Source organism: Pseudochaenichthys georgianus, chromosome 9 (genome assembly GCF_902827115.2).
Source record: "Pseudochaenichthys georgianus chromosome 9, fPseGeo1.2, whole genome shotgun sequence".
NCBI lineage: Eukaryota > Metazoa > Chordata > Actinopteri > Perciformes > Channichthyidae > Pseudochaenichthys > Pseudochaenichthys georgianus.
Genome location: NC_047511.1, coordinates 34,259,740 through 34,278,373, shown reverse-complemented (window position 1 = coordinate 34,278,373; position 18,634 = coordinate 34,259,740). Strand labels below are relative to the sequence as shown.

The 18,634-nt window shown below is 42.3% G+C and overlaps 1 protein-coding gene across 2 annotated transcripts in view; it reads right to left on the bottom strand.

Annotated features, from left to right (window-relative positions):
* arb2a (ARB2 cotranscriptional regulator A) overlaps positions 1-18,634 on the bottom strand; it is a 156,054-nt gene that overhangs the window by 134,359 nt on the left and 3,061 nt on the right. For both annotated transcript variants that reach the window (XM_034091155.1, XM_034091156.2), the window contains exons 4-5: positions 15,071-15,171; positions 427-492 (exon numbers count right to left, since the gene is read on the bottom strand). In XM_034091155.1, the coding sequence (XP_033947046.1) occupies positions 427-492; positions 15,071-15,171 (167 nt within the window). The remainder of the gene's footprint in view (positions 1-426; positions 493-15,070; positions 15,172-18,634) is intronic.

The window sequence follows — 18,634 nt, the reverse complement described above, 5'->3', positions numbered from 1 at the left end:
TGAGCCTGGATGAGCTGGGCAAAGAATAACTCCATGATAGCAGAGTAGAAAGTCCCCTTCAGCGCGAATGAATGCAAAACAGATTAAACATCAGCATGCTGCACCTCTGTGCCTTTGAAATGACACGTCACAATACAGTTAATTTGTTGAGGAGACACTTTTGCACAAAGGATGTGGGCAGGGGGGGGGAAGAAAGAGGAGGAAAGAGAGAAACTGAGTGAGATAGAAAGAGAAAGACTGATAGGGAATGAGGAGAGCTGACGCCTCACAATCCTCTTTTCTTAATTTTTTTAAACAGGACACTCAATATCATAATCGCACTCTGAAGCCTAAGCATTTACGTCAATTTTCCTTTTTAATACTCTCTTTAATCTTCAAGGGCATAAATCAAAGAGGAAAATGCCTCTTTTCACTCTCGGTACTTACCGGAAGGATTTGTTTGGTCATGTTGCACTTTTTCTCCAACAGCTCGTAAACATACTGCGTGATGATCTGGGGAGAAAATAACACAGAACACACAATCAAACATTACATTGATAAAAACACTAATGCAATTAGTATTGCTGTTGATACAAATCCATCCAACAAAAGCCAACTAAACTCTGCATGTCTGTGTGAACAAGTAATAGCGAGCACTGTCATGCTTACAAACAGAATAGAAAATACTATCCAAACCCCTTGTTTGCCCTCTGGTTTGTGTGTGTGTGTGTGTGTGTGTGTGTGTGTGTGTGTGTGTGTGTGTGTGTGTGTGTGTGTGTGTGTGTGTGTGTGTGTGTGTGTGTGTGTGTGTGTGTGTGTGTGTGTGTGTGTGTGTGTGTGTGTGTGTGTGTGTGGTGTGTGTGTGTGTGTGTGTGTGTGTGTGTGTGTGTGTGTGTGTGTGTGTGTGTGTGTGTGTGTGTGTGTGTGTGTGTGTGGTGTGTGGTGTGTGTGTGTGTGTGTGTGTGTGTGTGTGTGTGTGTGTGTGTAAATGAGATACTTGAAAGGGCCTCGATCGTACTGCGTGTGTGTGTGAATCACAGTGCAGTTAGAGTGTTGAGGTTGTAAGTGCCAGGAGAGGAAATCTCCTGTACAAGCGAAGGGCTGATGTAAGTTATGTTTATCCCCGCAGCCACAGCACTAAAGAACCTTGTATACCGAATCATTCCAACCCCAGGCCAAGCCTTTCATGGTTCAGTGACATTAACAACTTTCTTTTCCATTTCCTTATTTCCTTCTTTTCTTCTCCCCACATCCTGTTTAGAGAGAAGTGCTTTGTGGAACGGATTCCATTTCTGATCACTTGTGAGAGGAAGACAGAGGAGCGGTGATAATAGATGACAGGCCACACGGCTGCTGGCACTGACCTGTGTGGAATCTATTGTTGCTATGATGATGATTCACAAACACGTCAAATGATAGACTCCTTGTTCTGGTCATGTCATGACAATACAATGATGGGCGGGCGGATAGATCACAAGGAGATCTGACCAACATGCTGTCTTGCTCTAGTGATGAAGTCCTATTTTGGTTAGATTTTGATGCAATCAAACCCCCAACACATATCAGTTATAACAGTAACTGTAACAGATTTATTATAAAAATCATCACATAACTGTAAAAATGTAAAAACGTATTCAAAACCAAAAGCATTAACCATAAGCATTTATATAATATTAATTCTCACAATAATCACAATCTTGCAATGCTTTTTTATTCTTGAATGAAACTCAATTCTAACTTGATTAACTCCCTAGCAGAAACACATGCAAGAATAACATTATGCACCAGACACATATTATGACAGCCAATCAAAGGCCAGCAGACAGGCCAAATGAGACGATCGATTCCACCATTTGACCCTGTGAAGGAGGGAAAATGCTGGAGGAGCTAAAACAACACCACCTCACCCCAACCAACCAAACCTCCAACAGCTAATTCACTAAAATGTCAGGCAGTCTGATGAAGACTAAAATGATTCTGCGCCTCAGTATGCTAGTGTTTAATGACATCAATAAGCCTCACAGGAAATGTCATTTGCAATACGTTATTTATTCAGTGCCTCAGGTGGCTCGGAAACCATATGATATAGAATAAGCAGAGAGACTAATAGGGAACAAGAAAAGAGAGAAAAAGTCGAAAGAAAAGTTTCATGGTGTAAATGCATTTGTTCTTAACAACGGATACTGTAGATCAGGGGTGTCAAATTCAAATACACAGTGGGCTAAATTAAAAAAATGTGTACTAGTCGAGGGCCGGACTGGTTCAATGTGTATTGCAAAACGTATTGAAATGAACTTATTGCACATATTAAACCTGGAACTAACAAAGCTTAAATGATTGCCTATAAAAACAACATTAAACATTAAATAATCAGTTGCATTCATTTCTTATGGCTCTATCTGCAGCTTTTCCAGAGTCATTTCTTATGATTACATTTTTCCACAGGCCAACAACAGCTTCAACAAAACTATTTCCCTCAAAGAACAAAACAAACATGCCCTGTTGTCGCAAGAAAAAAAGTTCAGAAGGAAACATCCATTGAAACTCAGTTTGCTGCTCTGTGATGCTAGTTCAAGCCAGATACTTGGCATCTCATCTCGGGTGCAAGTTCATCAATGTTTGGGCTCAGGCTCTGAGCTGAGGAGATCCTCAGGATTGAGTGAAGGTGTGCGTGCGTGCAATATACCGGAGGGCCAGATCTAATGTAATTAGAAATTATCCTGCGGGCCGAAATTAAATCCACCAAGGGGCCTGATTTGGCCCCCGGGCCTTGAGTTTGACATATGTGCTGTAGATCATACATACACATCTTATATCTAAGTTTTATATATGAGGCTGTGTGGTCATCTGTATATGTGAAAACTGCAGTTGGGAAAAGAAAATCAAAAGTAAGTGTTTGAAAAGAAACAATACCAGTGGTCTACTGTAACTTTGTTTTATTTATTTTAAAATGGGATAGACTCAGAGCTGAGGCATACAATGCATAAAATACACATCACACACACACACCACACACACACACACACACACACACACATCACACACACACACACACACCACACACACACAACACACAACACACACACACACCACACACACACACACACACACACACACCACCACCCACACACACACACACATCACACACACACAGACACACACACATGAACACACACACACCTTCTGTGTGGGCCTCTGAGGACTACGTCTCAGCAGCTGATCGGTAACATAAGAAAAGCCCTCTTTGTCACCTAATTACCAATGTGTTATTAGTGTTTAATGAAATGCCTGCAGGAGGCTTACATAGAGTTTGGAGAAGCGTGAGGAGTGGATTTGGAAAATAATATTAAAACACAAGAGACGGGAAGGAAATGGAGGGGAGTTAAGAAGAGTGGAGAGGAGAGATAAAGCTAAATAATGTAATTCAATCAAAAGGTTGAATGGCCATAAACATGCTTACAACGTCTTTCTTATCTGAAACAAACTATGTAATATTATTCAGGCTGACCAGATATGGTTTCAACATGACCAAGAAAGAGCCTTTGCGAAACTCTCTAGACGAGAGAGACAAAGTCAGCTTTCAATATCGAAAAAAAGAAGCAAAACAGATACAATTTGAAATGTATTGTCTGCTAGGATAGCCAGGTGATGAGGTATCCTCGAACAACAGCAAACATTCTGAACAACTGTAGAGCTGCGGTGGGAGAGTCTGAAAAAGACCTTCTGGCGCTGAGGTCACCTCTGTGTCTGTGGTTTGTTTGTGTCGAGGAAGCATTGTGGCGATGAAGCAAGAAAAGTGGGATCAGGGAGGAAGGAAGAGACTTAAAGGAGGGCTCAGTGGGAGGAAAGAAGAAAGACAAGAAGGGAGACATGGAAAAGCAATCCCCAGGAGCCAGAAGTGTGTGCCAGCTCCCACTGCGGTGAACAGCTGAGAGGAGAGGGAGCGTGAAGGAGGGGAGGATGGGGAGAGAACAGTACAGTACAAGGCCTCCAAGTAGGTGGGCTTTGACATCAACTTCTCCCAAACCTCTGGTCATCTCCGTAACAATCTCTTCCTCACTCTTCCTCACACACCATGCCAAACCGTTAATGCTTAATTGTGGCTGCAAGTTGATATGTTTTCAACCACAGAGAGACCTCCCATATTATGTTGCATACAGTATGTATCAGTTCATGTGTGCACGACGTGTGTTTGTTGTGTGCGCTCCTCGTTCTGATTAACAACAGTCATGCCTGGTTTGAGTGAGCGCACCTAAGGCGATAGGGTGATTATCTTTCCAAGGCACTAACGAAAACAAATGCAAGGAGTAGAGAAAATGGACAGGAAGTGAAAAAGACAAAAAGGGATGAGGAATAAATAGAGAGGAGTATGAGAGAAAGACGTGATGCAGTTACAGGGGAGGAAAACATGACCTGAAGTTTATCAGAGTTACCGTAAGTTGCATCGAGGTGGATTTTAGACTCTAGACAAAATGAATGCTCGTAATCACAATACAATCAATGAAAAATAAACATGAAATAGTTTAAAAACACATTTTTAAGTGATCACAGTCGGAGCTACTGAGCGGTTTGAAACACAGCTTGTTGAGTTGTAATTGGAACAATTGGGCTACTCATTGGTGCATAAAATGCCTTATCTGATAAAACTATCTTAGAGTCAGCCCTGTGCACAAATAAACTCCATACAGCAGCATATACACAAGAAACTCATGTACAGGCACACATATCTCTTAACTCTGCAGTCCAGAGCCCCCTCCAAAAGCCACTTAGCTATAGAAACCAGAGAGCAAGAAGAGGCATCAAAGCTGTTTATATAATGAAACTGAAAGAGCTGTTCATGCCGTATCACTGACTGCACCCAGGAAAGCATTCCTTCTTCTCCAGAGAATAGAGGGGAAGAAGAAAATCCCCCCAACAATGCAGCGCAACAACAGCAAAGCATACTCAGAAAGAGAGACTGTGAAAATGAGAGAGAGCACGAGGCAATAGAAAGGTTGTTTATTTTAAGTCAGCCTTGTGTACCCGACCAAAAGTGGTTTTAAAATAGAGCCCATTGTTGTGAATGTGTGATCTGTCAGGCCGTGTAGGAAACAAAGAGAGAGGGGGGAGAGAGAGACTAGTGTAATTCCCATGAGGTCTCTGTCACTCTTCTGTCAGAGGAGAGAGGGCTCTCCAGGGGAAGAGAAAGTTATCAGACTGACAGACAGACTGTTTACACTTAGTGTAGATATCCCCTCCCTCTCGTCCCCCCTCAACCTCCCAGCACTGCTCATCCTAATGGATCCTAATGACCTCCTCAGGTGTTAACTGAGAAGCCGGCAGAGGTCTAATTCAAAGTGAAGTACTGTATGCCACCCTGGTGCCGGCGTAGCGACAGATGCCAGACGCTGCAATATCAGGCCTCCTGTATTTGTTCTAACAACCCCTCCCAACTCCAATTCGCTTCTCTTTCATCAACTCTAATCCACCTTACCTACTCCCTGTAACAATTTTTGTCCGACTGTGTCTGCGTCCCTCCTTCATGCTCACAGTAGAAGCTGCAGGGGAAGTTGTTTAAGTGTTTTGGGAATGGAGACATGATGGCAGTCAGTGAATCCGGGCAGACAGCTGTCATTTATAGACACTCTTTAGAGAGAGCCCATTAGCTACCCAACAAAATGGCCCACGAATGGTATGGGGCCTCTTGATGCTTTAACTACAGTACAGAGGCTTGTCACCTGACGCATCACTTCATGACTGCACCAGGACTCTTCAAAGTAGATTCAAGACCTCAAAAACTTAAAACATGTAATTCATCTCTTTTTGGTTCATACCGAAGTTTAACGTGCACGTACACACAAACTGCTGCAAGGACATAGGTAGATTATTACATCCAAGTTGCAACAATGTGAATAAATACATTATTTTAGCTTAATGGACAGTATTGCAGCTAAATCTCCACAATAATACAATCATTAAAGAGCGGGCCACACACTCTCCACAACAGTATTACATCCTGCACGTTCACTGCATACATTGTTTGTCCGGGGACTCACATCCAAATGTAATTGCAGATATATTGTAATTTAATGCGTACGGTATGGCAGAGGAATAACACAAGTCAACCATAGAGTACCATAAACTCATTTATAATAATAATGTGAGAAGAAAGAAAGAAATAAATAGAGAAATGTTTATTTTTCCCCCTCAGTGTTTTGCTCAAGGGCAACTTCAGCAACGCCTTGGCCAGCTGGTCACTGCTATGACAAACGCCCAGCATCCATAATGTGGAGACAGGGAGACAGGAAGAGGAGAGAAAAAAAAGATACCAGAGAGACAGCAGAGAGGGTAAGAAACAGACAGACAGAAAGAGCGATGAAGAGCAGAGAGGAAAGGGGAGAGAGAGAGAGAGAGAGTGAGAGAGAGAGTAGAGAAGGAGAGAGAGAGAGAGAGAGAGAGAGAGAGAGAGCTTTCTAATTCAGCCATCTGGCTAGCTTTTCTTCATTATAATAGTCTGACTGTGTGTGTGTGTGTGTGTGTGTGTGTGTGTGTGTGTGTGTGTGTGTGTGTGTGTGTGTGTGTGTGTGTGTGTGTGTGTGTGTGTGTGTGTGTGTGTGTGTGTGTGTGTGTGTGTGTGTGTGTGTGTGTTTACAAATGTGTGAGTGCCTTCCATTCCACAGATGCAGGCAGAGTAGAGAAGAATCCTCATTTATTAACGGCTTAATAGAGCTCCATCTGGGCCAGACCCTATGCTTGTCTTCTATCAGAGAGATTCATCACCGAATCACAGGAATTAGACTCCAACTGACACCTACACAGGCTGAGGTGACCCCGCCGCACTGAGCATCGCCGTTACACTGCTGTATGCAGCTGTAATACGGCCATTACGATAACAGTCGGAGCCAAAGATCAACGCTATCACTACACAAGCAGTCTGTCGGCTCTTCGTTTGTGTATTGTTTTAGTTTGAATATGACAAAACAGAATCATAAGAAAACGGAGTAAAGAATACATTAAACTGGGATAGATGGAAATACCATAGGAAAATACTTTCTAATTCGATGCTTAAACTCTTTATGGAGTGCACTCAGAACATAAAGGGATATTTCACTTGTAGGACCCTTATTTGTCCTGCTCTAATGTCCTTTCTTATGCTACTGTCATACCTTCAGACTGCACAGAGAGACATAAAAAAGCTTTAGTGAGGCTGACCAAAGGAAAAAAGGGAGAAATGGCTATATAGCCCGGAATAAGCTACCTTTCCCTTGAAATAATTTAGTTAAGACAGTTAATAATAAGCTGCTCCCTGATGCCTTTATGTTAGCACTGAGTCAGTACACTGTATTCAAATGGTACATTCAAACTGTTGAATATGTTCAATCTACTTTCTGTTTTACTGACCTTCTTTTGCAATATAGATTTTTTTTCCCAGATCTTTTGTGTACAATTCTGTGTTAAACACCATCACAGTGACTCTTTAAGTTCAACTGTTAAAAGATAAGCTCTTCTCCTCACCCTTTCCTGTTTTTTTTTGCACATTTGTATAAGCTTTATTTTTATTTTGTTCTTATTCCATGCTAGTAGAAAATGGCTTACATATTAGGCTGCTGACATATGGCATGGTATCCATAGTCGATCAGTGCGGCTTGGTGAAAATAGCGTCTAGAAATCTCTCAACATCATGACATTGATATAAAGGACCAGTTTAGAAAAAGTTTTTAGTAGATGAACAGACATTCTGAATAGAATATAATGATTCACGGCTCTCGTGCTGTATCCAAATGTTGTGCCCCATGTATTTATTTTGCTTGGAGGCCATCACACCAACATCCTCATTCTCCTCGCTCTCTCCTCTCTCTCCGTTCCTCCATTCAGACGAGGCTGAAGTGCAAATTGGACATCTGGTGCTGGGATGGGTCTGACAATACAGCAGCCACCCCCCAGCCCTCACACATGTACACCGACACACAAACCCACACGCACACAGAGTCCTCTAATACAGGTCCTTAAGGATATAAAGACACTGAGAGGGGAGATATATACGTGGCAGAGATGGACAGAGCAACTTTCAAAACAATGCCATTCAAAAAAGGCAGAAGGACGAGATATAAAAGAAGTCAGAGAAAAATATTTTAAAGAACTAAAACAAAGACAATAATAGGTATAAATAAGATCAAATAATATAATGGGAGCAAAAGTAGACATTAAAGCAGCAAAAGTACATTTGAAGATCGAAATAAGTAGTCCTAAATGTAATTTAACAAAATAAAACCCTGTTTTATAAGAACTGTGTTTTTTTGGGAGTTTGAGTAACAGATATAAACAAAAATATATTGTGCATAAAAACTGATTGGTGCTTTCCTTTGTGTAGTTTTGACAGTAAGCAGACCTGCCTGAGAAGATCTGAAGGGTCTTAACTGTTTGTTACGGAGATCAGAAAGGTGTGTTGGACGTGATCCTTTCCATAATTTATACTGTTCTTATAATGCAAGGCAAGGCAAGGCAAGTCTATTTATATAGCACCTTTCAGCACCAGGCAATTCAAGGTGCTTTACAAAAATGAAAGACATTCAGATAAAGGCATTTAAAACAGTAAAAGATAATAAAAGAAACATTAAAAGAAAAACAAAAAATGAAAGACATTAAGAAAAACAAATACATGGATAAAAGTTACAGTGCAGTCTAAGATATGAATAGTTCAATTAAAAGCAGCGACAAAAAGAAAAGTCTTCAGCCTGGATTTAAAAGTAGTAAGAGTTGCAGCGGACCTGCAGATTTCTGGGAGTTTGTTCCAGATATTTGGAGCATAATAACTGAACGCTGCTTTACCATGTTTAGTTCTGACTCTGGGGACAGAAAGCTGACCAGTCCCTGAAGACCTGAGAGATCTGGATGGTTCATAATTTAGCAGGAGGTCAGAAATGTATTTTGGGCCTAAACCATTCAGTGCTTTATAAACCAGCAGCAGTATTTTGAAATCTATTCTTTGACACACAGCCAGTGTAAAGACTTCAGAACAGGAGTGATGTGATCCACTTTCTTAGTGTTAGTGAGGACTCGAGCAGCAGCGTTCTGAATCAACTACAGCTTTCTAATAGATTTTTTAGTGAGACCTGTGAATACACCATTGCAGTAGTCGAGTCTACTGAAGATAAAAGCATGGACAAGTTTTTCCAAATCCTGCTGTGACATTAGTCTTTTAATCCTAGATATATTCTTTAGGTGATAGTAGGCTGATTTAGTAACTGTTTTAATGTGACTGTTGAAACTCAGGTCAGAGTCCATGACTACACCTAGATTTCTGGCTTTATCTGTTGGTTTGAACATTGCAGACAGAAGCTCAGCGCTCACTTTTATACGTTCTGACTTTGCTCCAAAAACCATTACCTCAGTTTTATCTTTGTTGAATTGGAGAAAGTTCTGACACATCCAGTCATTGATTTGTTCAATGCACTTACTCAGTGTTTGAATTGGAGCATAGTCTCCTGGTGAAATTGTTACGTAGATTTGTGTGTCATCTGCATAGCTATGGTAACTTATTTTGTTGTTTTTCATTATCTGAGCCAGTGGTAGCATGTAGATGTTAAAGAGAAGAGGCCCCAAGATGGAGCCTTGAGGAACCCCACATGTCATATTTGTCAACTCAGATGTGTATTTACCTATAGAAACAAAGTTGTTTCTGTCCTTTAGGTAGGATTCAAACCAATTTAGAACTATTTCCGAAAGTCCCACCCATTTTTCCAGTCGGTCTAGTAATATGCTGTGGTCAACAGTGTCCAAAACGCAGCACTGAGATCTAATAATACTAACACTTAAGTTCTGCCACTGTCTGTGTTTAAGTGGATGTCATTAAAGACCTTTACAAGAGCAGTCTCAGTGCTGTGGTTTGGACGAAAGCCTGACTGAAACACATCGAAAGTTATTTAAATGCAAGAAATTACTCAACTGTTGAAAAACCACTTTTTCAATGATCTTACCTAGAAATGGGAGGTTTGATATGGGCCTGTAATTGTTCATTACTGAAGCATCTAGATTATTCTTTTTTAAGAGCGGTTTAATGACTGCAGTTTCAGGGCCTGCGGAAAAATACCTGAGTGAAGAGATTTGTTTACTATATGAAGTAGATCTGAGGCCATGCAAGGCAAAACATCTTTGAAAAATCCTGTTGGAATAATATCAAGGCAGCTGGAGGAGGATTTCAGAAGTTGTATAATGTCCTCTAGGTTTTTATCATTAATCTGATGGAATTGTGTCATGGTGCTTGAATTGTTATTAGGTGGACACAGAGACAACACATTTGCTGTTCCTGATGCAGAGGCACTGACTGCTTGTCTGATTTTCTGAATGTTGTCAGTGAAAAGGAGGCAAAATCATTGCACGCCCTGCCCTGGTGGATAGAAATTCAGAGGCTACTGACACTGGGGGGTTAGTTAGTCTGTCGACGGTAGCAAACAAGGCACGTGCGTTGTTCTTGTTTTTCAATTCCAAATTATAAAGGCCAAGTCTCTCTTTATAGATTTCAAAGTGAACCTGGAGATTTGTTTTTCGCCACCTGCGTTCAGCTTTTCGACATTCTCTTTTTTCTGTTTTCACACGGTCATGGCCTTCTCCATGGAGATATTTTCTTCCCAGTCACTTCCCTTACCTTAGTTGGAGCAATGGCATCTATAACATTTTGAATTTTTGAATTAAAATGATCTACTAGCTCATTTACTGAGATGTTAGCAGGGGCAAGTGTGGAAGAAAATTTCTGAGTAAACATTTCCCTAGTATTTTCAGTTAAATATCGCTTTGTGGTTATCTCTTTTTGAACATTTTTGTGAACAGAAATAGAGCTCTCAAAGAAAACACAGGAATGGTCAGAGAGTGCAACATCAGTCACCACGACCTTAGAGATATTCAGACCCTTTGAGATAATTAAGTCCAGAGTGTGCCCCTTATTGTGCGTGGGCTCCGTCACATGCTGAGTCAGTCCATAGCTATCAAGAACACAAAACAGTTCTTTTGCCCCTCTGTCCTGGCTGGGGGTTGTCAACATGGATGTTAAAATCACCAACAATGACTAGACGGTCAAAGTCAATACACACTATAGACAGCAGTTCAGTAAAGTCATCAAAAAAGCTTGCACAGTATTTGGGTGGTCTATAGATATTTAGGAACAGAGCTCGAGAGGAGCATTTCAGCTGAAGGGCCACATATTCAAAAGAATCAAAGTTCCCATACGATGTCTTCCTGCATTGAAGGGAATCATTGAACAGAATAGCAACTCCACCCCCTTTCTTATGCATTCTTTCCTGACTCATAAAACTAAAGTTGGGAGGGGTTGATTCGATAAGAACAGCTGCACTGTTATTTTGTTCAATCCAAGTTTCTGTTAAAAACATAAAATCGAGATTGTGCTCAGTGATAAAGTCATTGATTAAAAATGTTTTTCCTGCCAAAGACCTGACATTTAATAAAGCTAGTTTAAGTTTGTTAAACACACTATCCGTCAGGTTTTTTGTAACAAGCAGTGGCTGACATGGAATCACTGCTAAATTAGATAAACTCACACAAACGTTTGAGCACTTCCTGTATCTAAGATGATTCACCGCTCTTAATCTATTACCTATCAACACAAGATATCGGCAAAGCTATAGGCAGGCAGGGCCCCGGCATGTCCTGGAAAGAGTTGAGAGTGCCATACGCCCTTGAGCCTGGACCAGCACATATCAGTAAGAGTTTGTTGCGTTTTGTACACACACATCCTTATCAGGAGACGGGGGAGATGGTGCAGCGGTAAAGGACATGCTGCCAGGGGGGGGAGGTGGTTGACGTAGGCGCGGCGATGAAGACGGGGGAGATGGTGCGCGTCTCTGCAGTGATTTTGGTGGGCGTCGTTGAGGAGCGGGGGTAAAGGACATGCTGCCAGCCCTGCGTATCGCCTTAGTTTGGTCTTTGAAATCCAGGAAGGAATCGGTGCCAGCCCTCTGTATCTCCTTCATGTGTTCAACGATCTCCAGGATGGTGGGCGAGGGTGAAAGGGTGAACGGAGTATCCTCAAAGGGGGGTGACGGGCGGTGGGGAATCCTCCGTGTGTGTGGAGACTCCTCCGTGTGTCTCATATGTCTCCCATAATCAGAACATTCCTCAGGCGGGTGCAGTGATAATTCTTCAGGGTTTTCTTTGCGATGTGTTGTGTCTTTCTCCTGTTTTGATTCCTCTTGCCGCTTGTCCTTGGCAGAGGGAACAGATTGATGACGCAGGCAGTTGAATATGTTAGAGATAAACAATTTCACTCCTGACTTGTTCAGGCAAACTCCATTTGCCTTGAAAAGATGTCTGCGGTCCCAGAAAAAGTTGCACTATATTTCTCATTTATAAATGTGTGGGGTGCTAGTGGTCTGTGTTTATGGAGACCTTTGACTGTCTACTAGTTGCCCGAGGCTTATAGTTACGTGACCTACAGTCTAACACATATCATTAGGATTAGCACCCAGATAATACCCAGGTAGAAAACAACAGGTATTTCCTCTCAGGTATCTCAGGTTGGGAGTTCACTGGTTTTGTGTTGGGAAAGTTATGGTGTCATTAAGAGATAGCTGTCCATTTAAATCTCGTCGAGATAAGCTCTGATGAGCCAACTCCCCGACAGAAGACATGTTCAGAGTGCCGTGGAGTTCAAAGACTTCAGCATGAATGCCCTTGTCTCGAGTATGGCAATGTACAGTAACAATTTATGACACGTCTCTGCACATCAATTCTGTTTGGTTCGTGTTAAAGTTGTTGAGTAGCAGAAGGCAGTTCAAAGTAGATAACCGCTACCCAGAGTGGTCCCAAGACATCATCCCAATTATTTACAGTAATCGTATAAGAGACCTGCTTAAATGTATTACAGTTTTGTAGGACGGGTACGGAAACGTATGAAAAAGGAACATAAATAACTGCTAATCAGAGAGCAGGTGAGAACAATTATCTGGACGACTGGAGCAAAGCAGGAAGCAGCCAACAAGTGTTGAAAGGAATGTGAGTGAACATTCGGGGGCAATGAGGATGCCCTTCCATTCATACTGCCAGGGGCAAACACATGAGTGCGCGTCCTTGTGCCATCTCACACAGCTTCCAAGCCGAATTGTGGCTAGTTTTCTGTCTCAGGTGGCAGGTTGATGGACGGCGTGTGGGTGTGTTGTGGATTCTGTTTGCATGTCATGTTATGACATGCCTGTCTACAGAATGGCTTGTTCTATATTCTATCTTATAATTCGTTTTTATTTAATTGTATATTGTTATATTGTATTCCCGTTTTAACTACTTCAACATGTTGTGAAGGCTGTGATTTTAAATGTTGTGTTTTCTCCTACATTTTCAAAACAAATTGTTGGAGGAAGTGTTCATTGCCAACAACTGCTCCGCTGTAATCGTTGCGCATACGACAAATAAATAGAGGGCTGAGACTTACATTTACCCTCATGACATCTGCCAAACTCACTCGAGGCAGAAATAATAGAGAGGAATGATAGAACAGACAGACAACAGTAGAGGGAGAACTTTAAAGAAACAAATACATCTGCATGTGTCGTACAGACGTACGCAGAAGAAAGCATGCCGATACGCTTGTGTGAAAAACTTTCTAAAACTTAAACGTACAGGGGCCGACTAAGCGACATAACCCACTTTACAACGGAATGCATACATTTCAGCAGCTGTTTCTATTTATAATGGGGTATATTTCATACCAGCAAAAATAATGCATTTGTACTTGCAAAGCTGTAAAAAAAAAAAGAGGTACAAAATTCATTGTCTTGAATCACATGTGGCCTAAAAACAACAGACAGATAATTCTGCTTATGCAGGTTCTTTCGGGCCAGTTACATCTGTAGCACAACTCATCCACTCTCTGTTCTCATCACACACACACACACACACACACACACACACACACACACACACACACACACACACACACACACACACACACACACACACACACACACACACACACACACACACACACACACACACACACACACACACACACCCCCCACCCACCCCCCCCCCCCCCCCCCCCCCCCCCCCTCCGATGCCCGAGTTCAGTTTAAATGTGTGTCTGTTCTTTCAGGGCCTCAGCTTGGATGCTACCAAATGTTTGTTTCCACAGCCTTTTCAGATGCTGGTGGATAGTGCCTGAGCAGGCAAAAGAAGAGAGACGGGGAATAAAAGCGTTCACAGAAGTCTGGCTCTCAAAGGAGCTACTGTATACCTGCATTAGAAATAATAAAAACACCCAGGTAATCCCACAAACGGGTCTATCACTTTGCTTTGAACTTCAAAGAACACACACAATTAAAAGCAACATAGCAGGGGATGCAAATAAAAAAAAAGATTACAAAAGAACATTTGTCTCGTTATCTTAATGCATATTCCATGTGCTGGTACTGTGGGAGTGAATTAGGGTTGAACTGGTGTATGTTAGGATGTATGGTGATGTGGTTGGACGACAACAAAACTTCACAAGAGCATTAGGGAACTTCGTAAAAATGTGATGACATGATTTAAAAAGTTGTAGGAGTTCATGTTTTTCCTGTCCCATTCAGACCAGTCCTGTTTGCACAACAACCAATACCTTGATACCAAGTCAATGCCAAAAGACTATACTTGTTTTCTACAGAATAACAGTCCCTCAAGTACAGAAATTAATGACACATAGGCGTGTTAAAATGGAAAAGTAAATAAAACATTCATATTTAGATTCTGCTTATCGATTACTAAAGCGAGTTTTGCCGTGAGCCCGAATCGCATGTTTTCTGCGCTGCTTCCTCTCTCCTGAAAGCTGTTCGCTGTCGGCACAGCCCCCTTTCTCTCTTTCACTCAACGCTCGCTCCTCACACAAACTGCACACTTGCTCAAGGGAGGTTATTTCCCAGGACAATAAATAGTAAAGAGGGATATTAGAGAGGGAATTCTTACCCGTTTCTTCCTAACACAAACACTGGTCAATCGGTAATAAAGTGTATCTTACGAGGTGTGGAGAAAAACTGGACAGGACAGACAAAAACTGACCCAGAAGCTGAGACCAAAGCTGCTGAGCATTGGATTTCTTATTTGAAGCTTAAGAAAAAAAGATTTGTGTTACCTCTCCAAGAGCTTCATAGCGTTTCTGGTTCCAGCGGTGGAGATCCTCTCTGGCATTGAATACAAAAGGCTCTCCGGTTTTTAAATGTCTGAGCTGGCCATCTGTGTGCAAAAGATAGAATGAAAAAGGTTAAAACATCTGTAATTATGATGGATACCTTTATTTGTGTTTGTGCGAGTAATGGATGGATTAGGGCGGTGGTGGCGAAGTCCATAGGGACTTGGCTTGGCAACTGGAAGGTCACCAGTTCAAGTCCCGGCAAGACCAAGTGCTACCGAGGTGTCCCTGAGCAAGGCACCGTTCCCTACACTGCTCCCCGGGCGCCGTTCAAAATGGCAGCACACTGCTCCTAACACTAGGATGGGTCAAATGCAGAGAAAAAATTTCCCCACAGGGATTATAAAGTATATCAAAATCAAAATCAAAAAATTACTACTTCTGACTGAACCTGCAAACTTTTTTCTCTATCTCTCTCCTTTTTCCTCTGGTGGTCCTTAAGCTTCCTCTCTCTCACCTTCCTACCTCAACCACCCCCGTCTGGCGGGTCCAAGGCCTGTGGATTCAGCAACGTTCTTCCAGTCACGACTCCAACGGCCTTCTGGGTAGTCTGGCAGGCCAGTGCTGAACAGCTGGTATGGAAAAACTTCTCTTTCCCTCTCTCCTCTTTTTCAATCATCTAAAGCCTCTCCACTTCCTCTTTTAGTTTGTCAATGTCTCTCTCTACAGTTGGCCAGTCACCACATGTCGTTCCCTTTCTTTTTTTTTCTACCTGAAATCTCTAAGACCTAAGAAGGTGTGAGAAAGGTACCCTGGCATGCATTAGCCACAACAACAACAACAACAACTGTTCCTTGCAATTCCTTTGAGGACGCAATTGGGGCAACAGCCAATCATCCTAACCAGCTCAGCTTACCACACACACGCACGCACGCAAACACACACACACACCTCCGACCAGGACGACCAGGTGTGGTTAAACAGTACGTGTCAGTAGGCTTAAGTATTTACAATCTGGACCTTGCACCCTCCAACTCCATGAAAGACTAAACTCAGATTGTAATCAAACTCACAGCTGAACGAAGCTCTCCTCTTAGGGCAAACCTCAGTCTTTGCGGCAGAAACATTAACTTTTGGTGGGATTTTTTTCGGTGAAAACTTCTTGATTTTAACTCTGATGTTGATGAGCTGCTTGTTTTCGCAAACATTCCCTGTAAATATACAATGCCTTACAATCAAATGTGTCCAATGTTTTCTAGTCTATAAAAAGGTGTATTTGATTTAAAAAGTCTTTACGTTGTGAAAATTCTGTAAGACAACAATAATTGTCTGTCTTAGTTTGCAAAGTGTACTGGTGCATTTATGTAGGGACAGATTTGTACGCAGCAATTTCAGTGACAGAGGCAGAATTACTGAGGACAGCTTCGATACAGACTCGCTGTGTGTTTTAACCAACTTCCACTCTACTAATTTGTTTGGAATTGCATCTTATATGGGGACATGAACACACACACAGAGTGGAAGAGGGTGGCAGAGGGTGTAGGGGCCAGATTGGATTTTGTCTTATGTGTCACAAAAACAGTACACAAGAATTTAATATTTTTGGGGACGCTGTTTAAATGATTTATTATAATTCGGGAGAAATGAGGGGGTTTCAACCGATCCAGGTTTTATTTGATATAAAACCGTCATAAGACTGTAAGGAATGGTGCTGCTTTTTTTTCTTAATAAACAATTACATTTGTGTGGCTGTGGAACCTCTACATTTATACCTTAGCAATGAGCCCATCGATCCTGCCGTTGTCACTACAACACAATAAAACACTAAACAGTGTTAAATTTAATTTTGACCTTTATGACTGCATAATTTGTAAGAGCTAAACCACTGAAAAGTACACATACGTAACCCAAATAGCCAGGGGGCTCTCATACTTTCTGAATTATTGTTCAACGTGAAGAAACCCATCTATAAATAGTAGAAATAATACATAATACAGAAATAAATACAATATCTGCGGAGGATAAAAGAATGCATAAGCACTTTTTCATCTCCTTCTAAATTGCCACCAATTTCACCTCAATTTCAATGTGATAAATCTTGCATTGCTAACACACTGTGTATTACAGCACTTGCTTTCATGGTGAGTCGTTAGACAACATGCTATGCTCAATCTTGGTTTGTCATTATGTTGCATTAACGAGCAGACATGTGCCTGAGAGGTAGAGAAGGAGACGAGTGAGAAGTTAGGATAAAGCAGTGTGCAAAAAAAGTACCTTGAAGAAAACACTAAATCTAAACACTACTGCCTAAGAGAAGGAAGAGATGAGCTGTGTGTGTGTGTGTGTGTGTGTGTGTGTGTGTGTGTGTGTGTGTGTGTGTGTGTGTGTGTGTGTGTGTGTGTGTGTGTGTGTGTGTGTGTGTGTGTGTGTGTGTGTGTGTGTGTGTGTGTGTGTGTGTGTTAGGGGGGTGATCAGCTCCATCGCCTCCCCCAACACATCCTCTCAGAGGAATAACGTTTTCTCAACTTTTCTCCTCTTTTCTGTCATAATTAGCATTCTGTTCTCAATTTGGCCGCTTAATTAGGTGTACATAACCTTGGATTTCCAGTAATGGAAAACTGGGGGGCTAGCGAGATGAAGCCATCATCTTCAGTGATTAAGATACCTGCAAACTATTGTACACAGCCTAGTCTGTATTCACATCATTACATGGTCAAATTAACATTTTTGTTCCACCTGTCTCGGGCAAAGGTAGCCGGGGTGTAGCTATAGAAATGCCTGTGAGCCAGAGCTGCTGTGAAATGCTATCCTTCAAAAACAGGCCTGAGTGGAAATTGACAAGACATGCTGATGGGTATGGGTGTGTGTAGTGTGTGTGTGTGTGTGTGTGTGTGTGTGTGTGTGTGTGTGTGTGTGTGTGTGTGTGTGTGTGTGTGTGTGTGTGTGTGTGTGTGTGTGTGTGTGTGTGTGTGTGTGTGTGTGTGTGTGTGTGTGTGTGTGTGTGTGTGTGTGTGTGTGTGTGTGTGTGGAGGTAAGCTGTGTTTCAAGTGGGGGTGTTTTTTTGCGGGGCAGGGGCAAAAATAGAGAGATACAGAAAGAGGGAGAGCAGAGGAGACAGGAGGTTGAGGGAGAGTCTCTGAATGTGTTCATCCCTCCATGGGAGACTGAGCTGGGACTTGAGGGTGGGGTAGGGGGGTGGCGGGTGTTGGCACAGTGGCGGGCGGGGGGTGAGTCTCTGTGTCTCTGTTCTTAGGCACAGCGAGGTTATGCAAATGCTCCGTCAGGCAGAGGGCAAGGCTGAGTAGGTTACTGACGGGCCGTAGAGTACACAACATGTCCCCCACTCAGCCAGCCAGACAGCCAGCAGAGACACTGACAGAGCACAGAGGGAGGGGGGAGAAAGAGAGAGACAGGGGCTACTGAGTACTAAGAGTCAAAACCACCCCCCCCCCCCCATCCCTCTTTCTAACTCTTCCTCCTTCTTTCCACCTGGATTGATTAAAGCGAGCCAAGAGAATTCTAAAGAGACTTTTATATCTCATGGAGCAGCACCACTCTGGGTCCAGC